At 39.0% G+C, this 24,957-nt stretch overlaps 1 protein-coding gene and 1 non-coding gene across 2 annotated transcripts; both read left to right on the forward strand.

Moving 5' to 3' along the window:
* The first annotated feature begins 2,383 nt into the window (after window positions 1–2,383).
* On the forward strand, window positions 2,384–2,456 carry TRNAE-UUC (transfer RNA glutamic acid (anticodon UUC)). The gene has a single exon. It is a non-coding gene; the product is annotated as a tRNA-Glu (tRNA).
* Window positions 2,457–17,172: 14,716 nt separating this feature from the next.
* Window positions 17,173–24,700, forward strand: SPAM1 (sperm adhesion molecule 1). Its single transcript, XM_068973079.1, has 3 exons — window positions 17,173–18,129; window positions 18,601–18,690; window positions 24,086–24,700. The coding sequence occupies exons 1-3, from the start codon at window positions 17,173–17,175 to the stop codon at window positions 24,698–24,700; spliced, it is 1,662 nt and encodes a 553-aa protein (XP_068829180.1).
* Window positions 24,701–24,957: the final 257 nt, after the last annotated feature.

A 24,957-nucleotide genomic window follows, 5' to 3' on the forward strand; every position in this document is an offset into this window, starting at 1 on the left:
CTCCCATTCAGTGTGGTTTTGCTTCCTGCAGCCCTTGCATGTATCCCTGATATGGTCAGGCTAATGCTTCCTGCAGGACTTTACATGAAGCTGCACCCTTTCTTAGCTTCATGCCCTTTCTTCTGTGGCTTTTATTCTCTAAGAGGTTTTTTCCTGAAAAACCTTCCCTCACAAATCACTTGCACATGAAACCTCATCCTTGGGTCTGCTACAGGGAATACCAACTGAATCTCATTTACTCTCCAAATATTTAGGAAAACAAACAAGCAAACATGAAAAAAGAAGCTAGCCTTTTGCATGGAAACAATACCACTGACAAGTCAAAAGAAATTGGACAAACACATTTGGGACATGTGACAAAACACTCATTTCCCTGATATATAAGAGCTCTTGAAAGTGAAAGTCACTCAGTTCTGTATGACTATAGTCCATGGAATTCTCCAGGCCAGAATACTGGAGTGAGTGAGTAGCCTTTCCCTTCTCCAGGGGATCTTCCCAACCCAGGGATTGAATCCAGGTTTCCTACATTGCAGGCAGATTCTTTACCAGCTGAGCCACAAGGGAAGCCCAGGAATACTGGCATGGGTAGCCTGTTCCTTCTCCAGGGAATCTTCCTGACCCAGGAATCGAACCTGCATTGCAGGTGATAAGAGCTCTTAAGCAAATCAATTCAAAACAACTCAAACCTAACATGGGTAAAGGAGATGGACCAGAAATTAAAGCAAAGAAAAGATGCATAGCCCAATTTCTCAAAATAAAATAAATTATTATTAAATGAGATATCATTTTTACATTACTCAGATTGGCAGAGGTTCTGCAAAGCATCATAATACAGTGTAGTTTGGGTGTGGGGAATAAGCACTAATTTTTGGAGGAAGTGTTAACTGGTACAATCTCTTTAGGATTCAGCTTTATATATTTATTATACTCTGTAAAATAGGTAAGAATTGTCTTTTCAACTCTGACTGCCCTTTCTCATTTTTCTCTTTGAATTTTGTAACAGCATTTGCTGCATTCTGAATGTTTGTGCCCATCAATCTTCATATGCTGACCTCCTAATGCCTTTTGTGATGATATTAGAATGTGGGCCTTTTGGAGGTGTTTAGATCATGAAGGATGGGTGCCTTTATACAGAAGGCTCGAAGAGTTTGCAAGACTCTTTCCTCCAAGTGAGGACTGCAACCCATAAGAGGGCCCTCATCTGATCATGCTGGAACCTTGATCTGAGGCCTCCCAACCTGCAGAACTGTGAGAAATAAACCTGTGTTGTTCATGAGCTACCCAGTCTGTGGTATTTTGTTACAGCAGGTCAAATGGATTAAGTGAGCACTTATCAGTCTGAAAATACTTGTTTACTGTTTTTCTTATTGCTTGTTTCTTCCTATTAGAATGCAAACTCCAGAAAAATAGATCCCGGTCTATGTGGTGTCCTCCACGTCTGTGCTTGGATGTGATGAATGCTCCACTTTAAATAGTTGAATCGTTAAGTAGTTGGCACTTGTAGTGTGGTTTGAAATGGCCCAATGGTTCTAGAACACTTCCTCTATAGCCCCCTGCAGTGTCTGAAATTCTCATTTAGGCAGCCAATGAACACACAGAGAGAGCCTATTAAACTATTCCTTCACGAAAACATAAACAGAAGTACATTAGCTAAGGACCTGCAGCAAGAAAGGAGTAAACTTTAGCTGAGGCTGTGGACAAGTGGAGACCAGAATCGTGCAGTAGGTTTTAACTGACTGTGAACGAGTAGATGACAGATCTTGGAGGGAGGGTGGGGAGCCTCACTTGGGTTGTGGAGATTATCCAACCCAAATAGGACAAAAGATGTCTTAAGATAGTACAGAAAAGAAGCCAGATTCCGAACCAACGCAGATGGAAGACTACAGACAGTGTCCATCAGGATGCTCTGAACAGGGAAGCGAAGGCGAGGGCACAGAGGAAAACTGAACGCAGCGGGACAGTTCAGGCAGAGAGAAGCAGCAGATTAGAGCGAGAGCCTAGAGAGAACAGCGGGGCTGAGAGTAGATTCCATTTTCTGGGTGAAGGGGAAGCATTTGAGCTGCCAGTGATTTTAGACTGAAATAACGGAGCTCCCCAATTTCAGCTCTAGTAGGAATATGGAAGGGGCAGGGTTGAGGTGTGCGGCAGTCTCTGTCCTTCCTTGTAGGACCCTCTGTCATCGCCCAGATGCCGCCAGGGCTACACTTGACTGCAGACCAGTGCTACAGGAGACAGAGGGCTCCGGACACAGCCTAGGTTCCGCCAAACCTCTGGTTTGGCATTTTGCTTCCAGTCACAGCTTTTCAGGCACTTTCTAGAGTTGTCTTCCTCAGATTAAAAAAAAAAAATATATATATATATATATATATATTCTAAGGGAGAGTTCCTGGTGGTCCAGTGATTAGGATTTGGTGCTTTCACTGCCATGGCCCCAGGTTCAATCCCTGGTCAGGGAACTGAGATCCCACAAGCTGAGTGGTGTGGCCAACATTTTAAAAATGATAAAAATTTTATTCTATGACTTTTAAGATAGCCAGAAACATCTTAGACATCACCCCAACCAGTCTTTTGATAAAATGAATCTCTTGAGCTGAAGAACCCACAGGCCTCATGCAACTGGTTTCTTTTCTTCCCCTGATGTTCTGCACTACGGCTCTCCAGGACTTTCCCAATGGACTAAGAATGCTTCTGAAATCTGAATCCAAGGGATTGAACTGAAATTTGCCCAGCCTGAGGTAAAAAGAAGTTGAGTGACATCTGTTGAGTGACAATCAACTTCATCAGGTTGTTATTAATATTAAAGGTATTAATATGTGTAGAGTGTTTGAGAGAGAAGGAAGGAAGAAAGGAGGAGGGAATAAAAAAGGAGAAAAGATAAAATATTAATGACCCTTCAACTCCTCTCAGGTTTGGGGCTAAGACCAGACTTGAGCTAGTGTACTTTTCCCTTTCCCTTGTGGTGCTTTATACCCCAAAGGTGTGTAGGCTCGGTACTGATGGCCCAAACTTGCCCATTCTCCATGGCATTTTTTTCTGAGAAAGTTATAGAACAAGGCTTCTGGGATTTGGTGCTTTCACTGCCATGGTCCCAGGTTCAATCCCTGGTCAAGGAACTGAGATCCCACAAAGTGAGTGGTGTGGCCAAAATTTTAAAAATGATAAAAATTTTATTCTATGTCTTTGAAGATAGAACAAAGCTTCAATATATAACTTTAATTAATCACTATTGGCAAAGTTAGAAGGTCACAACATTAACCAGGAGATGAAAGACCTCCACAAAGATTAATCACTCAACTCACTTCTACTTTAGGTAAAGTGTTGGTCTCTTAGTTCAAAGGACTTCATGTTCTAACTTCCTGGGTCCCAGGATGTAGAAAGTTAGTAAAGATGAATATAGCATTTCCATTTTCTGAACCAAGACTGAGTAAATTAACTTAAAACATAAGACATAATTGCCATACTAACACTCCTAATCACTAGGAGTAAATGCATACACACACACACACACACACACACAAATAGCTGAGTGAAAAAAAAATTAATAAAAGAACTAACAATTCTATAAAAGTTATCTAAACCAAAAACAGCCAGATAATAGTTTAGGGGCAAGAGAACTGTACTAGGGTCTAACTAAATGCATACCTTTGAAGATATTTAGACAGTTTTGATTCCTTTTTCAAGTGAGGTTAATTCTAATAGCCATATGATGGCTAAACATATAAACAGAAAGATGTTCATCATCTACACACTTAAACAATTAAAATATTCAAGCACCCATTCAGGAAAATGTCCTATGTTTGTCTTATATTTTCATCTCTATGATAGTGGCTCATATAATAGAGAGCACTGGGCAGAGCTTGAACATGAGAATTAGCTAGAACTGGGTTTTCTAGTTCTAGGATGGGTGGGCCTGTTATTTAATCTTTCTCTAATGCTTATTTCTTCATTTGGGAAATGAGGATAATTCCTATACCAGGGCATTACTAAAATATTTAAATACCACAATTAACTGTTTACTGAAAGTCCTTAGATAATTTCATGATCGATTGTTGATTGTCTGATTTTTAGAGATTTGGTTGAAATCGCTTCCCTGTGAACATACTCTCTTTAATTTTGATGAAACTCTTGCTATTCTCATATTAACACTTAAAATCTAATATTTCACACTTGATTGATGGCAGTTTAGGCCATCAATAAATACTACTTATTTCTTGGGTTTTTTAAAACTATTATAAGTTAAGCATTAAAATCAAGTAAGCCATAAAAATGAATAGAAACAATTTTGTCCAAACTGTAAACATTTATTAAGGAGCTAAAGTATTAAACAGATGCAACCTTGGGAGACCCACTGTCTTATGATTAAGCTGACAAGTGAGCACATGCCTTTGAAATTTCTCTTTTAGTCTTTGAAGTTATCTTATTATCCATCTATTCTGGCTTGTTGTTGTTGTTGTTGCAAGAACTGTTGGTCTTATGAAGCTCTTATCCCCATCCCTCAAACTCACAGTTGATCCATCCCCCAATCTCAAACTAGGTTCAAACTCTTCAAAAATTCTAATCCTGCTTTAGAATGGTAGGCGGAACAGCCTACCATCCTAATGAATATTTCTGGATATTTCTATGGCTTATATCCCCGTCTTCTCAGAGTTCTGTCTTCCCTGTGCCTTTTCCCAGTTGGTGAACCTCAAGGACACTCCTATCCTGTCATAAACTGGCCAGATTCTTAGTCGCCTGTCACAATAGCTCCGTGTTCCTAATTCTCTGGTCTCCGGTGGGAATCACAGGGGACTCCTGTTTATCTCTGTTCTTGGTGAGGAGACAGACAGAATTGACTGCTGTGCTCATCCACCAGGGTAAATGTGCTCAGCTTTTTATGGAGTAGTGGAGAGGGGCAGAGATGACAAGGACTAGTCACGCACCTTTGTAATGCCACTAGAAGGCGGACATCATAGTTGGTTTTTCTTTTTGACAGCACCTGTCACATATTTTGATATATACGTGATGTGCTAGGTATATTATTTATTTTGATACCAGCAATAATAATGGTTATTAATGATGACTCCTATTGTGTAGATGTAATAAACCTGCTAACAGCCAAAGTAGGTTTGATGCTGAGAAATACTCCTGTTAACTATTGCTGCTTTGGTTTTTGGTAACTACTCTTCCTTCTTTTCTGTGAAATAGAAGCCTGTTTGGCCATATGACCCACTCCAGTATCCTTGCCTGGACAATCCCATAGGCGGAGGAGCCTGGTAGGCTACAGTCCACGGGGTCGCAAAGAGTCAGACACGACTGAGCGACTTTTTACTTACTTTACTTTAAACATTGTAAAAAGATCTGGAATCTATACTAATTTGTTCTGCTACTATTTGTTTTAAAATATTACTTACTTATATGCCACTTGTTTGTTCCATAATCCAATTTAAAAAACTGAAAAGAAGTCATATTTGACAGGTCAGAAAAACATTCCAGTCTTTTCCACCAGTTTCAAAGAGGCAAACAAATGAAAAAAAGAGGAAGACATATTAACGCAACACACAGCACACACTAAGGCTTGAGTTAGTTTGATGTGCTGATAAAGCACACAGAGACCTCAGAATCCATGGAGACCTCATGTAGGCTGCCTCTCAGGGCACATGGTGCAGTGAAAAACTGAGGCACAGTGCCACCATGAGATCTGGCTTCTCTGTACTACGACTGTGTTTAGTATTTCATTTCCACCGGGGCAACTGCCTGTGGGTCACACATTTACATTAAAAACTTGGAGGGGAGGGGGCAGTGGTTTCCTAGGGAAGTTTTAATATCAGCAGGTCTGTGAATCATTAAATGGTCTTTGGGTTTCCATTTCTTTCATGTTCTTCTTTCCTTTCATATAGAAGAGGGTGTAGACAAGAGATGATTTTATTAATAATGACAACAGGAACAGTTTCCATGTATTTGATATGTACTATGTGTCTGGTGCAATAGTGGAAAAGGAACTTTATCCTCTTAGGTTCTGTAACTGGGGCCTGCAAATTCAACTGGCGAAAAACCAGATGAACAAGAGAAAAGCATATTAACTTTATTGAATATTTTTATATGCACATGGAAGCTTCCATAGCAAAAAGGGAAACCCAAAGGAGAAGTTACAATTAAGAGTTTACAGATCTTTTCAATAGAGAATGATAAATTATGAAGGAGTGACAAGACAAAGAGAAAGAGCTTTGACGAGCAGTAATTGTGACTAGGAAATATCTGAGGGAAACCACTGGAAGATAAGGGTCATTTTCATAGGTTTGTGCAGACCCATTTTGGCATCAACTACCTTCCTCTGGTGATAAGATGTTCCCCACATCCTGGTACAGAGTACACATTTCACATGGGAAATCTTCAGGAAGAAAGGGGAAAGTTAGAGAGACTGTATTTGCTGTTGCTGTGTCACCTTCAGCTCAAAATAATCACAATAATATGGGAAAGTGGCACATTTGGGGGTAGCATGCTCTGAACCCTTCACGGGCTTTGTGTTAAGTGTTCAGTGCACTTTACCTAATGAAAATTTCACAACAGACCCGAGAGTGCTGCTATTAATACCCACATTTTTTTAGTTGGAAAAAAAAATTAAAGACAAGAAAAACTAAAGTGTAGTGAAGTTTAATAGTTTGGGCAAAGTCACATTGCTCCCTAGTTGAGAAGCCAGATTTCAGGCCTGCTGGTCCTCACATAGAAAACTAAGTTGCTTAGTCCAGTAGTTTATTCATTTACAGACATGAAGGAGCCCTGAGACAGCTCAGAATTCTGTTGTGGTTGCCGATGGGATTTTCCAGGCAAGAGTACTGGAGTGGGGTGCCATCGCCTTCTCCTAATAACTTAGCCAAGACCACATAATTAGAAAACAGCTGCACTGAGGATGCAGTATCCAGGTGTGTCAGAGCTTTCCAGTATCAAAGTGGTTTGATCCATTCCACAGTAAAAAATACATCTTACACTGTGACGCAGTCACACATGTATAATATATATAGAAAAGGTTTGTAAATTCATACTCATCCTTACTGTATGGGGGTGTACTACCTTCTGTGTTTCCTATTCTGTCCCATTGTATTCTATCTTATTGTATTCCACTCTATTATTGTCTATTTCACTTATTTTCTTTAAATGCTCATTCCAACCAATTAAATCAATTCCAAGGTCCACTGTTAGTTTGTGACCTACAATCTGGGGGGGGGAAATGTTAGGGATAAGCCTACTCAACATCACTTTCTTAGATAATCATGTTCATAGTTACCCTGCATTTGTGCCTAAAATGCACAGACTACTTAGGTGATTTAGTTTCTGCTCTGAAATGCTGTGAGTAGATTTTGACCAGTGACGATCTCAGTGCAGAGATTAGCTGTGCTCTTATGGAAGCACTCAGTGAGCGCTCCTATTTCCTTACTTCACTTGGAATATGCTCTAGGTTCATCCACCTCATTAGAACTGACTCAAATTCATTCTTTGTAAGGCTGAGTAATATTTCACTGTATACATGTATTTTCTTTATCCATTCATCTGCTGACGGACACCTAGAGTGCTTCCATGCCCTAGCTACTGTAAACAGTACAGCTGTGAACATTGGGATACACGTATCTTTTTCAATTATGGTTTTCTCAAGCTTATATGCCAAGTACTGGTATTTCTGTGTCATCAGTTCAGTTCAGTTCAGTCATATCCGACTCTTTGTGACCCCATGAACTGCGGCACGCCAGACTGCAGTCCATCACCAACTCCTGGAGCTGGCTCAACTCATGTCCATCTGTCAGTGATGCAATTCAACCATTTCATCCTCTGCCTTCCCCTTCTCCTCCTGCCTTCAATTTTTCCCAGTATCAGGGTCTTTTCCAACGAGTCAGCTCTTCACATCAGGTGGCCAAAGTACTGGAGCTTCAACTTCAACATCAGTCCTTCCAATGAACACCCAGGACTGATTTCCTTTAGGACTGACTGGTTTGATCTCCTTGCAGTCCAAGAGACTTTCAAGAGTCTTTTCCAACACCGTAATTCAAAAGTATCAATTCTTTAGCACTCAGCTTTCTTATGGCCCAACTCTCATATCCATACATGACCACTGGAAAAACCACAGCTTTGACTAGACAGACTTTTGTTTGCAAAATAATGTCTCTGCTTCCTAATATGCTGTCTAGGTTTCTCAATAGTTTTTCTTCCAAGGAGCGTCTTTTAATTTCATGGCTGCAGTCACCATCTGCAGTGATTTTGGAGCCCAAGAAAATAAAGTCTGTCACTGTTTCCCCATCTATTTCCCATGAAGTGATAGTACCGGATGCCATGATCTTCGTTTTCTGAAAGTTGAGTTTTAAGCCAGCTTTTTCACTCTCCTCTTTCACTTTCATCAAGAGGCTCTTAGTTCCTCTTTGCTTTCTGCCATAAGGGTGGTGTCATCTGCATATCTGAGGTTATTGATATTTTCCCAGCAATCTTGATTCCAGCTTGTGCTTCATCCAGCCTGGCATTTTGCATGATGTACTCTGCATTAAAGTTAAATAAGCAAGATGACAATATACAGTCTTGACCTACTCCTTTCTCAGGTAGTTTTTGTAAGGACTCTCCATACTGTTTTCCATAGTGGCTGTAGATAAACTGAATATTACCCAATAGATAGCTTGCCTTTGGGAGAATGTGCTGTGTTGTGCTTGGTTGCTCAGTCATGTCTGACTCTAAGTGACTCCCCTAGCCTACAGCCCACCAGGCTCCTCTGTCCACAAGGATTCTCCAAGTTTGGAGATTACTGGAGTGGATTGCCATGCCTTCCTCCAGGGGATCTTCCCAACCCAAGGATCGAACCCAGGTCTCCTGCATCGCAGGCTAATTCTTTACTGACTGAACCACCAGGGAAGTCAGGGAGAATGGTAGGACAATAAAACTGATGCAGTGAAACTTAGGCAAAGGAAAAAATAATTTGATAAAAGGATTAACGGATAGATAGATTCATTTATTCACCCACTCAATTAAGTACTTAGGGACCTCCTACTACATGACAGGCACAGTACTGGAAATTGGAACATAATAGTGAATTTATAGTCTGTCAGGGAGGCAGACATTTCAAATTTGAACAGAAATTGTGGCTGGTGCTAAGAAATAAGTACATTTTTTTCTGACCACTTTGGTACACTTAAAATAGCCTTGGTGACAATCAGAGATTAACACTTCAGTAGTCAGCTCTGTTGATATTTGGAAAGTCTGCACAGTGGGAACAGTCATATAGAGTTATATCCCTAGGCTTGTAATAGAGATTTTTAAAATCTAAGAAAGATTAACATGAGAGGTACACAGCAGGATCTCACTGGAATAAGACATATAGAATTTCCATATAGAATTAATTCTGTCTGTGAGAACCTGTAACTCCCCAAACTTCTCCTTCAGAGGAACAGGAACTTTCATGTACACTGAAAAATTGTTTACATGTTGGCCGAAAAGCTGGCCTAGACTGGACTGTCACACGTTCCTGCTGGGAAATCATCTAGTTAGTTGCTTGAGACTTCAACCATGGTTTTGCTTTCACAAAAGCAAAGCATGGTTATGCATTCTTATGGTAGACTGAAGAGCATGGCTTTTTAGGGTGATAAATGTTAAATCACTTAAAATTCTGACATTTTTGAACCAGTCCTCTATTCTGAGAAAAAAATTCAGTCTGCATCCTGGGTGCTCCATGTAGAAACCTGATATCTCTGTAGGCTTCAGGTATCTTAAACAGATACGATGAAAACATCTGTCTGTTGTATTGTCTTCTGAAGCTGAGCTCATCTTTTTCTTTAACAGCATTTATCTTCACCCTTAGTAAATGCGCTCATGTATATTTAATGCCATTGGGTCCCTCTTGTCTTTGGAGAAAGGAAATTTATGAATAGACAGATGTTTTCAGTTTATGTTAAGAGCATAGTGACCATTTGGACCTCTGCTATAATCCCATATGTAGAAGATTTAGTAACTGGGACTTCGATGATTCAGAGAAATAAAACCCAAAAGTCATCTGACTCATTAAGGGAGGAGAAACAATGCTTATGGCTAATAGGAGGCCAAGTGCAAACTCATAGCCCACGTTATATCTATTTTACTGTTGTGAATTTCACTGTGCAAAGCACTGGTAAGATTGGAGGTGTTCATTATTCTTCCTGAACTTGAACTTGACTGGTATTGTCCAGAAGGGGAAACTATTCCTTGCTACCCCTCTTGAGTTTTTGTACACTGACAGGTAATAAAATTGACACAAGACAGATTAACAGGAGAAAAATTAATTTCATGTACACCAGAGATCACAAAATGATGCTTAGTGATCAAAAGTGGGCAGCTTTTATATCTTTTATGTAAAGAATAAATTTGTGAGCATTGGATAGGACAAAGAAGTTTAGGTTTGGAGCCGTAATTAATAAGAAAATTAAGCAAAGTTTAGACATGGGTAGTAAATTATTAGAGAAGGAACAGGGTTTGTGTATATGGGCTTCTCAACCCTGAAATGAATTATCTCTGGTGAAAAAGATGTCTCTGTTAGCAGCCTTCAGAGGGGAGATTCATCTCCTGTATTCAGGGAGACAAAGAAGGATCAAAGGGTTCATATATGCACTGCTTTCCAAGTAACTTTAATTAGAAATAATCAATATGCAGTTTTGGCATCTTTGGGGGCAGGCTGTGTGCCCTGAACTCCAACCTGCTAAGCTCCCTTTGTTCATCAGTACCAGGCAACTGAGGCACTGGAACCACAAAAGAACCAGCCCTGGTTCCAGATTTATGTGATGGAGTGTTGGTGGGATGACTGCAAGTTAGGCCTCATGGAGCTCAGCCTGGGGTCTGATAGGAGCACCCCCAGGGAAGCTGTACTTCTACTTAGCCTCTAGGATTGCGAGACTCTTCATGGCTTTATTCTACTGTTCAATTACTTCATTTCAGTCATATCTGGGTGTGTCAGAAGTCTGCTTGGCTGTAGAAGACATACTTGTTTTCTGAGTAATGTTTGAATTCTGGCTTATGGATGCCACACTTCTTTTTATTCTACTTGAACATCTTCATTTTAAAGAGTCACCACAAGCTATGATTTTGAGTTTACTGAAATTCCAGGTACATCAAAGTGATTTATTTCATTAACTGGTTAACTCACTCAGCATCCACATACAGGGGGCTGACAAAGAATCTCCGCTGGACTCTATGTGTCAGGCTCACTGAGGTATCTTTTCGTCATTGCCTCAAACACTGGGCTTCTTCTGTAGCTTTCCCTGTAGAGTCCAATTCTAGCAGGAATCTTCTGAAGGCAGTTTACCACGAATCCCCCATCCTTCTCTGATCCCCTGGAAGTGTAGCAGCTTCCTCACCTGCCACCATCCTCCACATGACCTCTGACCGCCTGGCCTGCATTCAGCAAGAATCCTGTCAGGTGACTTTGGCCAGACTCTCCCCTCACCCCTGATGTTTCCTTTAGTAATTTTGTACCCAATGACCACCCTCAGCCGCCTGTTTCTCAGTGATAGATTCTCAGAGTCTTTGCTGTATTCAAAAATGGAGCACAGTTGTATGCTGAGGTCTCTTTTCCCCTATTGCAGTAGTTTGTCTTCACAAAATTTGTTTTTACTGCTTTAATTACTGTCTTGTTCTGGTTTTTATTTAATAGTTCTGTGGCTTCTGGATGATATATTTTGGTTCTTGTTTAAACATCTTCATTTTAAAGTGTCACCATAAGCCATGATTTTGAGCTTATTGAAATTCAAAGTATGTCGTTCATTCCTTTAATAACTAATTCCTGTGTGTATCTACTGTGTATCAACTAGTGGCTTAGAAAGTTGACAATAACCTAATCCTACAGTTAAAGGTATATTATGTACTTCTTTTACAAGGCCTCTGGATTTTGCAAAGGTATTCTGGACACAGAAAGTCCTTATAAGCACATTCATATTCTTTCCAAATGGATTTTTTTCTAAGAATAAGATGAAATTGCTTTCTTATTTTCAATTAAACACTGTCCTAGGTATTGACCTACCAAGCATTTTCCAAAGCTGAAATATTTATATCTTTTACAAAGTAACAATATAACTTTGCTTGCAGTTTCAATATTTAGAATTTTCATGTTTAACAATACAGTGGTTTTCTAGCTTCTTAGCTATATTACTCCCTGATTTTATCATGGCACAATAGGACAAACTTTTTTTGCATAAAGTGAGCATGTATAGATTACATCTCTGTGTTCCACTACAGCCATTAAATAAAGTTAAGAGTTTCGGAACTCCTCTTGAGGAACTTTGTTATTTACTTGGCTCTTCTTTTTCTCCTCTCCCTTCCCATTTTAAGGAGCAGAATTCAGAAAATTAATATTTTCCTTTAGCCAACAAATATCAAGTATAGTTTTACATTTTGAAAATGTGAAATCTAATTCTTTTTACTAATTTTGTAAGGAGAGATTACCTTTGCAGTGAATGCTGTACTTCCTTGAAATGGGTGCCTTGAGTCCATTCTTCATCTATATTACACTACAGAAATTTGTCACTATTTAACAAAACACATCAAAATTACTGCAAATGAGAATTTGTTCTATCATTGCATTCTTAAACTCATTTCAAATGCTAATAGAAAAATTCATAGCATTCTTATGTTAATTTACCATCATTGCTAACCTTCTTAGGAGGCACTTGAGTTTCCAGGATTCAAACACACATATTCAAACATATACACACATGTACAGGCACACACAAAAAAACCCCTTTCCCCCTATCAAACAATAACGTCTCAAAAGATTTCAGTCTTTAACTGACTGGGCAAAGATCTGCCTTTTCTTACCCAGTAGGTTAAACACTGCAGAGCTAATAGATTGAAACAGTTTCTAACCTACTGACTTCTTAGAGGAAAACTTTTATAGGTGCTTCAAAAATAAGTTGTCTTTTTAAATTGTATAACTTTATAGGGAAAATGAGGTATGGCTTTTGGTGAAAAAAATGAGAAGTTCTGTAATGTGCTGTTTTTAAGACTAACACTCTGGGTTTGGAGGTTGTTTGGCATTTAATTGTGCTCGCTAGGGGCTTCACAGGTGGTGCTAGAGGTGAAGAATCTGCCTGCCAATGCAGGAGACATAAGAGATGTTTGATTCCCTGGGTTGGGAAGATCCCCTGGAGAACAAAATGGTAACCCACTCCAGTATTCTTGTCTGGAGAATCCCGTGGACAGAGGAGCCTGGTGGGCTACAGTCCATAGCATTACAAAGAACTGGACATGACTGAAGCAACTTGTCTTCCAAGGGATACACAGATTAAGAATTAGCAATTTCTTTAGCCTTGAGGGTCTCCAGTCTGTGCAAATTTAATCTGTGGGAGATACTGACAAACCTGAGACAAAGTAGGAGAAGGAACAAATAATAAAGAATACCGGTGACAATAATGATAAAGGGAAAAGGGAAAGGAGTCAATGGAACGCAGCCACAAACGTCATTAACTTCTCTTATTGAATCAAGTTTATTATCTATTTCTGGCCACATTACTTATAAAACATCATAAATTATTCTTATTAACAAGAATTGCTTATGACAATGAAGATCCCAGCCAGTCCAAATATGCTCTTTGCTACTTATAAAGCTCTGGACTTAGGCTGAAGTGAAGTGAAGTGAAGTGAAGTGACTCAGTCGTGTCCGACTCTTTGCGACCCCATGGACTGTAGCCTACCAGGCTCCTCTGTCCATGGGATTTTCCAGGAAATAGTACTGGAGTGGATTGCCATTTCCTTCTCCAGGGGATCTTCCCAACCCAGGGATTGAACCCAGGTTTCCTGCATTGCAGACAGACACTTTGCCATCTGAGCCACCAGGGAAGGACTTAGGCTAGTTCCTTTAACTGGGTCTCAGAAGTGAATTTTGAGAACCTCGAAGTTTCTGCTCTAAAAGTAATCCATTTAATTCTCTGACTATAGTCAGAAACCTCTGATCTATGATTTCTCAATCTTGCCTTTGTATTTTAGACCTAAAAATGTTCCTGTTTCCATTATTTTCTCTCACCTATGTATTAACACAGCAGTCTCCCAACTATCGTCTATTTGCTTGGAGAAATTAAATTCCTGTAGATCTCTTCCTTGGGCTTTCCTGGTGGGTCAACAGTAAAGAATCTACCTGCAATTCAGGGGACGTGCGTTCAATCCCTGGGTCGGGAAGATTGCCTGGAGAAGGGAATGGCTACCCACTCCAGTATTCTTGAATTCCATGGATGGAGGAGTCTGGTGGGCTACAGTCTGAGGAGTAGCAAGAGTCTTACGTAACTGAGCGCGTGTGCGCGTGCGCGCGCGCGCACACACACACACACACACACACACACACACACACACACACACACACACACACACACACACACACACACACACACACACACACACACACACACACACACACACACACACACACACACACACACACACACACACACACACACACACACAGCTATTCTCACTGAAACTCAAACCTGCAATCAGTTTCAAGCTCAAGTGAGTCTTGGCCTCACGGGCTTTTGCCTCTGGTCATTGCCTTGGCTCACACAGACACCAAACATCTTGCTGTGTATGAAACAGTGACATTTGAGGTTAGGTTGACAATCATCTGGTGGCCCAAAGGATGGAGTTTTACTTAAAAACTCTGAAGACTTCAAGAAGGTTTTATTCCACAGAAATGCAGTTTCTGGTTCTGGCTCTGTCACTGGTTTGTTAAAATTAGGTCAGTTTGAGTAAAAGAGTTACATTATGATGCATATAAACATGCTAATTTTTAATATTGAAGATGAAACTGGTTTGAGAAAAGAAACTTGTAGAAACTACAATCCTTTTTACCTTTGGTGATTAGAATGAGTTTTCTAGGGTTGCTGAAACAAACTGCAATTAACTTAGTGGGTTAAAACTACAGAAATTTATGAGTTAGTTCTGAAGGCCAGAAGTTCTAAATCAGGGTGTCAGCAGGGTTGTGTTCCCTTTCAAGACGCCAGAAAAGAGTCTTTCCTTGTCTTTACCTAGCTTCTGTTGGCTCAGGGCATCCTTGGCATTCCTTGGCTTGTAGCTGTGTTACTTCAGCCTCTGTCTTCATAGTCACATGGCCTTCTTCCCTACAACTCTGTGTCCTTTACTCTTCTTATATGGGTACCAGTCACTGAATGCAGGGCCTCCCCTAATTCCAAGATGATATCATCTTTTATCTTTAACTATTTATATTTGCAAAGACTATTTCCAAATAAGGTCATATTCTTATGAGGTTTGAGGTAGAAATGCAATTGCGGGGGGCACACTGCTCAAACCATTAGAGTAATTATCCTTTAAATGTCACAGCTTTGTTACTTTTTAAAATGTAAATTCACAATTAAGGATGGAAGTGTCCATTCTTTTTTGACAATTTCTGTGAGTAGAGATCTTCCCATTACGTTCATTCTTCCCCAAGCTTTTCTTATATAAAATGATCATGTGGAAATTAGGTATGAACATCATTTCAACAAGTTTAACCTAATCCTTTTCTTTATTCCATGTAGTTGTCTCACTAGCTGCCATTCAGGCGTTTGTATTGGTAGTTTAAAGGAGAAGTGTTTCCTCCAATGCTACTTTAGGTGAAGATTTTCTAGGTCCTAAGTAAGAAAGTTTATAAGGGCTTAAACTGTGAAAATTTTTAGTTCTTTTACATGTTTTAAACATTAGCAGGGAAAATCCATTTTCTTCAAAGCATGAGACTGTAATGGTTCTTAAGATTTTATTTTATTCTGTCTGTGGTGGTCTCTTTAGAGTAATTGCTTTTCAGCAATGGGAATAAATGGATATCTATTGTAAGACCACATGTTCACGGGAAAAACGTTAAATTCTCTTTATACAGTTACATAGCAATATGCTAGTAATCCAATTCAACATTCTAGTTTCCTCCTAGAATCACAGAACATTTAAATATGTCTTCTTGCAGGTAATATTTACAAATACCAAATGTCAAATAATACATAGCTTAATTTCTTATCCTTGACTCAGACTGTTTTATTGTACCACAAAATGTGCCCTAACACGTCACATTGTGACAATCAAAATGATATAATACAATCTCAACTATCAGTTCAGTTCAGTTCAGTCGCTCAGTCGTGTGGAAGAGTGTGACCCCATGAACTGCAGCACGCCAGGCCTCCCTGTCCATCACCAACCCCAGAGTTCACTCAAACTCACGTCCATCGAGTTGGTGATGCCATCCCGCCATCTCCTCCTCTGTCGTCTCCTTCTCCTCCTGCCCCCAATCCCTCCCAGCATCAGAGTCTTTTGCAATGAGTCAACTCTTCGCATGAGGCCAAAGTTCATATATTCCTTTTCATGAGGTAGGCCAGAACCAATCCTTTTACTGGAATATATAAAGTCATAAAATATTTTATTAACTTTAAACACAAATGTACATTACTTTGATATAGTATGGAGCACTGTTAAAATAGCACTTCAACGTACCCCTCAAAAGGCGATTTTATTTGATTCAATAATTTCGAGCAAACTTTTGACTTATTTCCTCTGGCACAAGTGACCTTTACCTCCTCCTCTACCTACCTTCCTTAAGAAATGGAAAAAATAATAATGGTAAAATCTCACCATTCCATGAGAGGTTTTTTCCCACTTTTTGGTAGAACACTAAAAAATGTTCTTTCAAGAAATAAAAAATGCGAGGTTCAACTTGGAATTTATTTTTATTTAACAGTTTGTTGATAAGGCATTGTTTGGTACAGCATTCTGCACAGCTAGAAAGGCACAAGGTAAAATAGCCACCTTCACTTCTCTGTAGGTTCAACAGTGATTTGGAAACATGAGACAAGTATTAGTCACTATACAATCTGTATCACACATAAGAGAAAATAACTTTATTAATTCAAGCACAGGAGTCCTTCATCTTCAAACATTGAATTAAACTCCCTGCACTTAAAGTCAAGAACTTGACTGTGAAGTTTACAATCTCTGACATGGAAATGTAATGTAATGACACATTCTACACTTTTTTTTTTCAAATACAGATGAAGCAACTTGCAAAACATTCCTAAATACGAAGGAAGAAGAATATTTAAATGTAAATCATCACTATTCATTTTTATCCATCAAAGTAGCTCCATTTTGTGTTCCTATCTTGCATCAAATATTAGGTAAACCAAAGCATGTAGGAGAAAAAAGTGCCTTTCATAGTCATCGCTCTTTGTGATGAGAATGCTAAGGCGCCGCAATATCTCCTTTAGGAGCTTTGTTGGGGCCAGTGGAACACCCCAGGCAGTGTTCGCCTTCCTTCTGCTTCCATGTTGTTTGGCTCTGGACTTCAGAGCACCCCCTCTTATTTCAAACACTTCTTTCCTCTGGGCCTGGAATGCCCCAGCTGAACGTTGTGTTAAAATATTTAAACTACCTCCAGATCTAAGACTCTTCTCTGTAAAAGGAAGCCCCCAAAAAAGTGCTACGGGACAATTTATTACATTATTTTATGCTGATAGACTTGGCTACTATCCTCATATAGATGAAAAAACAGGCAACACCGTATATGGAGGAATTCCCCAGTTGGGAAACTTAAAAAATCATTTGGAAAAAGCCAAAAAAGACATTGCCTATTACATACCAAATGATAGCGTGGGCTTGGCGGTCATTGACTGGGAAAACTGGAGGCCTACCTGGGCAAGAAACTGGAAACCTAAAGATGTTTACAGGGATGAGTCTGTTGAGTTGGTTCTGCAAAAAAATCCGCAACTCAGTTTCCCAGAGGCTTCCAAGATTGCAAAAGTGGATTTTGAGACAGCAGGAAAGAGTTTCATGCAAGAGACTTTAAAACTGGGAAAATTACTTCGGCCAAATCACTTATGGGGTTATTATCTTTTTCCTGATTGTTACAATCATAATTATAACCATCCTACTTACAATGGAAATTGCTCTGATTTAGAAAAAAGGAGAAATGATGATCTTGACTGGTTGTGGAAGGAAAGCACTGCCCTTTTCCCTTCTGTTTATTTGAATATCAAGTTAAAATCTACTCCAAAAGCTGCCTCCTATGTTCGTAATCGTGTCCAGGAAGCCATTCGGTTGTCTAAAATAGCGAGTGTTGAAAGTCCACTTCCGGTTTTTGTATATCACCGTCCAGTTTTTATTGATGGGTCTTCAACATACCTTTCTCAGGTAAGTAAATAAAGCAAGGTAAGAAGGCTATAGAATATTGTCCACAAATGGTGTTTAGTGGAAAGGAACATCATTTTTGAAAGGAGTAAAACTTAGCTTTTAATAATCTTTAGGAATATGCACTCAGGTAGTTCTTCATCCTTATATGAATGTAAAATAAGAATATATTTCATTTTTAATGTAATCATACAATATCTTAGCAACCATAGACAATTGGGTAGTATAGACAATGTATTAATTCAGCTCCTTTTATGGGCCTACTCTCTTGTCAATAAAAGTAATTAAAATAGTAGCAGAAAATTCATGTTTTTGTTATAGTAGGACAGTGGTGGCATAAAAGATAGAAATGAATAGTGGAGAAATACTTACATAATTATTCTTGGGTCAGCATTCTTGGCTTTGGTGTTACTGTCCTATGTATAACACTTCATTGTATTCCTCCCTGTTAACTCTCCCTATCACCTTTGCCAGGGTGACCTTGTGAATTCGGTTGGTGAGATCGTTGCTCTAGGTGCCTCTGGGATTATAATGTGGGGCAGTCTCAATCTAAGCCTAACTATGGTAAGTTGAAATGATGAAAATAGATGTGGAAACAGATGAAAACATTTCTACTTTGAATGTTCATGAGAATTGTTGTGGGATTGAGTAATAAACATGATCTTTGGCACAAAGTAGTTGGTGCTCAATTAATAGTGGTTAAATCAAACTATCAACTGTATGGTTGTGTTGTAAGGCAGTTTTCCAGTGAGGAAACAGAAATTTGTTGCGATTAATTGAAATTCTCTGTGCTATGCTAAGAAGTAGCAAAAACAGGACTATAGTCTTGGTTTTTTTTTTTTTTTACTCTATTCTGCCGTGTTGCTTCTCAAAAGAAGAGCTCAACTAGTCAATATTCATTCACTCATTCTTTCATTCACCCGATTACTGTTTTATTAAGCACTCATTTATTTACTAAGTTAATGACAGTTTACTGTGGGGGGTCAGCAACTGGGATGGAGAGATGTGGGCAGTTGGCAGTTAGTTTTTGAAAATGTATTAGACTGTTCAAAGCTTCCCTAAGGGAGAGGAAAAGGAACACTTTATTTTCCACAGGTTGTATTTATTACTGTCTATTTTAAGCAAAACTTGTTTTATTAGGAAGGAAGGTTTATTTAGCTCTACATACTATGAACTGTATTCCTTTTTTCGTAATGCATTTTCTTTACTTCAAAAAGCCTTAAACCATTCTATCATGACCTCCTCCTTTTCTCTCCTTCTCTTTTCTTCCTTTCCTTCTCTGTATCAGGTCTTTATCCTTCACCTCTTCAGTATTCTTGACTCAAAGCATGAATAGAGCTGTCACATGGACACTGCTGAGTTGGAGCTGAACTTTCCTTCTTGGATCGATGTGGAAATACTAGTAACCTAGGTGCCATGGAGTGTGTCTAATGAAGCTCTTGGTCCAGAGGTTTCATCCTAGGACTTAGAAAGAACGGAATTTACACTCTAAGACCAAAAGAGATCTTTTGTATCTTGTCCTTCAGATACACTAGCCGTATTTCTTCTTCATTTATAAAGGTATTTAGCTTTTTGAAATTCTTTTCAAGATTATCTGAGCCCTCCTACCTATTTGGTAGATTCTATTATCTCTGGTTTGATCACCAGTAAAGAGAAATAATATAGACTATCAGTTCAGAGAATGGGATATGTCCCTTTTGTAAAATCTTTATATGTCAGAAAATTATTTAAGAATTATAATTCTCCTAAGAATATTCCTAACTTTTACCAGTTGTTTTCTCAAATGTATAAACTCTTTTCTCAAGGATCCCATTAATTCTTTGATGGAACCATTTATAAATTCCCCATTTATAATTTTTTTTAAATTGAGAACTTCACACTTACTCTGATGAGGAATCAATCAGGCATTCTCCAATTAGTAAGATGACATTAGCAGTATGACATGGCATAGAATTTAACTGCCACACTTTTTTTTTTAATTGCACTTCAATCTTAGATTCGCATTCTTCCACCATGACTCTCAAATCACCTTCAGTATTATTCACATAGAGACAGTCCTTCAACTTTAATATGAAGACTTCCTAGTTAATGACACTGATTTTAACTTGTTCTCTGTAGACCTTTCCCAATTTACAATCATTCTGAATGCTAATTCTATCATTACTTTGCCTTTTTCCTATGTCATCAATACTGTCATGGATTGCTTGTGTTTTCTTTGATCCACTGACAACTTAAAAAACTGGTAATTGCAAGTTTACTTGCAATGACTGGAATTGACTTAAAACAACGGTTATCAAATGTAGGCAAACCATTCCTTCCATTTCATCTTACTAGACCCAACTGTGAGGCAGAGTCAGCTTCTACTGGCTTTAGTTCCTGAGACCTCATTGTTAAATATTCAGAAATTTTGTGAACTGTTTGCTAAAAATTAAATTATAAAACCTTAGAATAAGTATGAAAAAACAAAACTATGTTAAGTATGCTAAAAACAAAATAAATACTAAAAATGTATCAATTATTTACTTCATTTTCCTATTATCCATACTTCTTATTTTTATCTATCATATCTGTATAAGTGGAAATGGTATTATGCAATGGTGTGTTTCGTCCTACCATAATACTGTCCTATGTAATGATGATGTCATGTTGGTAGCTTAAAATTGGCCATGGTAGGAGGATTTACAGCATGGATTTTGACAAATGCTATAAACTAGACTTTATGTCTTAGAGAAAGACTTTAAGCCTACAAAGACTGCATCTTCTGTAGGCGACTGACTCTCAAACATTCTCATCCTTTCACTCCTCTTCCTGCCTAGTTCATGTCTCTGTAGACAACTCTAATGTCATCTGTGCTAAGTCGCTTCAGTGGTGTTCAACTCTTTGCGACCCTATGGACTGTAGTCCATCAGGCTCCACTGTCCATGGGATTTTCTAGGCAAGAATACTGGAGTGGGTTGCCATCTCCTTCTCCAGGGGATCTTCCCGATCCAGGGACTGAACCCTTGTCTCTTATGTCCCTTGCATTTGCACATAGGTTCTTTACCACTAGTGCCACCTGGGCAGCCCAGATCAATGTCTTTTGATCTTGGTATAAATTCTCATATACCCTTGGCACTGGTGACACTGTGTTGAAGAATACTGACAAAGTCCCTGCCTTCATGAAGCTCATACAGTTGGACGGATAAAAACAATTGTTCTTGTTTAGTTGCTAAGTTGTGTCTGACTCTTTTGAAACCCCATGGACTGTAGGCCACAGGATCCTCTGTCCATGGGATTTCCCAGGCAAGAATACTGGAGTGGGCTGCCATATTCTACTCCAGGGGATCTTCTCTACCCAGGGATTGAACCCACGTCTCCTGCACTGGCAGGCAGATTCTTTACCACTGTGCTACCAGGTAAGCCCAATAAAGGAAACACAAAACAATAAAATTATTTTATGTGGTAAGTTCTATGCAGAAAATTTAAATAGAAAGATTTAAGAAAGTGAACAGGAAAGGTGTCTAAGAAGGGTCTGGTCTAATGAAAACTGCAATCTGAATGACAAGATGGAGTCAGTAATGTTAAAAGTGAGATGGAAGAGCATTCTGGGCAGAGGAAACAGTAAGTGCAGCTTGAAATGAACCTGCCATGCTTGTGAAACAACTAGTATGTCTAAGGCCAAGTGGGTGAGGGTACAAGAGATGGGAGAGGTTACACCTCAGCAGGCTGTATACAAGCTGAATTGTATTCTAAACACCATGTAAAGCTATTAGAGGGTTAAGAGGTTTTCTATTGCTGCCATAAAAACTGGAACAAACAGTGGTTTAAACAGCAGAAAATTATCTTACAATTCAGTAGTTCAGAAGTCCAACATGGACCTTAATGCACTAAAATCAAGATGTCAGCAGGATTGCATTCCTTTCTATGGAAAGAGCCTCATTTGCTCATTTGGGTTGTTGGCAGAATTCACTTTCTTGTGTTTGTAGCATCAAGATCTCTATTTCCTATCTGGCTATGGTTAGGCTGATTTCGTTTCTCATGAGGTCACCATATTCTTTAGCTTTTGGCCTTTTCCTCTACATTCAAAGCCAGCAAGGCTGGGTTTAGTCTCCCTTACCTTTGTAGTTGTATCTTTCTTCCAGCTCATTTTTAAAATCCAAATAGAAAAAGTTTCTACATTTTTAAGAACTCGAGGTTAGATTGAGTCCATCAGATGGTTCAGGATATTCTCCCCATCTCCTCCCATCCAAGTACTAACCAGGCCTGACCCTGCTTAGCTTCCAAGATCAAATGAGATCGGGTACATTCAGGGTGGTTTGGTCTTAGACCTTCCCGATCTCAAGATCCACAGCCTTAATCGTATCTAGAGGGTCCCTTTTACCATGTAAAGTAACACAGTCACAGGTTCCCAGGGACTGGAGTATGAACATCCTTGGAAGGATCTTATTCTGCCTACCATTGATGGCATCATCTCAAGAAGGTAACAAGAAATAGATTCAAGTAGAAGCTGCCAAGGTTCCTCAACTTGCCTGCCAACCTGCCACAAACAAACACTTCCTTTGATCTTAATGAAGGATGAGCACAGCCAACTCACTCAATGGAACTGTTGATCATGAAAGAAAGCAACTACCTTCTATATTTTGAAAAGGATGGATTCCTATTTTTAAGAAGTATCCATTTTCTATTCATTTCAAGATGAATCATTTTAGTGACTCATCACTCATACTCTGCCAAATAAGTATATCTGCAAAACAGCTGTCATAGTTCAACCATACTTGAATTATATATAACATTTAATATATAGTCGGTTGAATCTGTTTAAGTGTTTTGAGCTAGCGATTTTCTTCCTTTTTTTAACTTAAATAATTAAATTTTTATTTTACAAGGTTGTGTTGGTTTCTGTCATACGACAATGCAAATCAGCCATAATTATATATAGATCCCTTCCCTCAGCTTTCTTCCCCTCCCCACATCCCATCCCTCCAGGTATCACAGAGCGCCAGATCGGGCTCCTTGACCTACACAGCAACTTCTTATCACTTCTAGTGAGGTGGATGAACGTAGAGCCTGTTATACAGACTGAAGAAAGTCAAAAAGAAAAAAGAAACAAATATAGTGTATTAACGCATATGTATGGAATCTAAAATGGTACTGATGAACCTACCTGCAGGGAGGGAATGGAGATGCAGATGTAGAGAACGGACTTGTGCACGCAGTGGGGGACGGAGAGAGTGGGATGAAGGGAGAAGGCAGCATCAGCATACACGCACTATCAGGTGCTAAGATGGGATGGCTGGTGAGCTAGCAATTCAGAAACCACTCTTTCCAGGGCTTAAAAGTATCTGAGAAATGTGATACTTCTTCTCTTTATTTGCACTTCATATTATCTATACATTGAGGTAAAAAATGATAGGCTGCACCCTGTGCTTAGCCCTTTTATGGACACTGTATCTTTTCATCTTCACAACTACCCTATGAGGTAGGTTCTATAATTATCTTTAGATGATGAAGCTGAAGCATGGTCAGGTTAATTAATTAATTTTCCCAAGGTCACCCAGAAAGGAAACCAAGACTTAGAAAGCTTAAGGGATTCCCAAGCTCACATAGCCAGTGATGGAACTGTGACTCCAATCTGGGCAGACGGACTCCAGACTCCATGCTCTAATCCCTCCAACCCCACTCCACTGTACCATTCCACCCCTTCCATCCCTGTTAGTGTAGGAATTATTGAGGAGACTGTGGCCAGGGTATATTAAACCTCAGTTGGTCAATGATTTAGTGACATGAAATGGCATCTGAAACTTAAAAATGTCACACAAAAAAATAGCTGGAATGGTCTTGATAAAGCAGAAAAGATGAAATATTTCCTACCTCTTACTGGTTTTTTGGTACTTCCTTTAAAATTGCCTTATGTGGTGAATTAATTCCTATATGAACTAACTTATTTAGATCTTAATAATCTGATCTTATAATTTTACAGCAATCTTGCATGAACCTAGGCAATTACTTGAACACTACACTGAATCCTTACATAATCAACGTCACCCTAGCAGCCAAAATGTGCAGCCAAGTGCTTTGCCACGATGAAGGAGTGTGTACAAGGAAACAATGGAATTCAAGCGACTATCTTCACCTGAACCCAATGAATTTTGCTATTCAAACTGGGAAAGGTGGAAAATACACAGTACCTGGGAAAGTCACACTTGAAGACCTGCAAACGTTTTCTGATAAATTTTATTGCAGTTGTTATGCCAACATCAACTGTAAGAAGAGAGTTGATATAAAAAATGTTCATAGTGTTAATGTATGTATGGCAGAAGACATTTGTATAGATGGCCCTGTGAAGTTACAGCCCAGTGATCACTCCTCTAGCCAGAATGAGGCATCTACTACCACTGTCAGCAGTATCTCACCCTCCACTACAGCTGCCACAGTATCTCCATGTACTCCTGAGAAACAGTCCCCTGAGTGCCTCAAAGTCAGGTGTTTGGAAGCCATCTTCAACGTCACCCAAAAGGGGTGTCAAGGTGTTAAATGGAAGAACACTTCCAGTCAGTCAAGTATTCAAAATATTAAAAATCAAACAACCCATTAAAATATAAATTCAGTGCTTATTAAGTTTCCTGTCTACATGCTTTGTGCTTTTATATTTTGTACATTTTTATATTTAATATTTAGCCAGATGATTTTAGGCAAGTAATGATACCTATAGAAACTTTTACATTTGAAATGTGAATCAAAACTCATGGCCAAGAGAGTATTTTAATTTTTTGAGCAAAGATTGTTTTTCATGATCAAATTGAAGTTAATTATTAATTGATAAAGAATTGTGACCAGTGCCTTTAATTTTCA

The sequence above is a fragment of the Capricornis sumatraensis genome, chromosome 5, assembly GCF_032405125.1.
Source record: "Capricornis sumatraensis isolate serow.1 chromosome 5, serow.2, whole genome shotgun sequence".
NCBI classification, from domain to species: domain Eukaryota; kingdom Metazoa; phylum Chordata; class Mammalia; order Artiodactyla; family Bovidae; genus Capricornis; species Capricornis sumatraensis.

What these genes read in the sequence shown, in the direction of transcription:
- SPAM1 (XM_068973079.1), top strand. Translation starts at nt 17,173, where the DNA reads ATGAGAATGCTAAGGCGCCGCAATATCTCCTTTAGGAGCTTTGTTGGG. An exon ending in CTTCAACATACCTTTCTCAG is followed by an intron (nt 18,130 to 18,600) that starts GTAAGTAAATAA and finishes CACCTTTGCCAG; the next exon opens with GGTGACCTTGTGAATTCGGT. An exon ending in TCAATCTAAGCCTAACTATG is followed by an intron (nt 18,691 to 24,085) that starts GTAAGTTGAAAT and finishes ATAATTTTACAG; the next exon opens with CAATCTTGCATGAACCTAGG.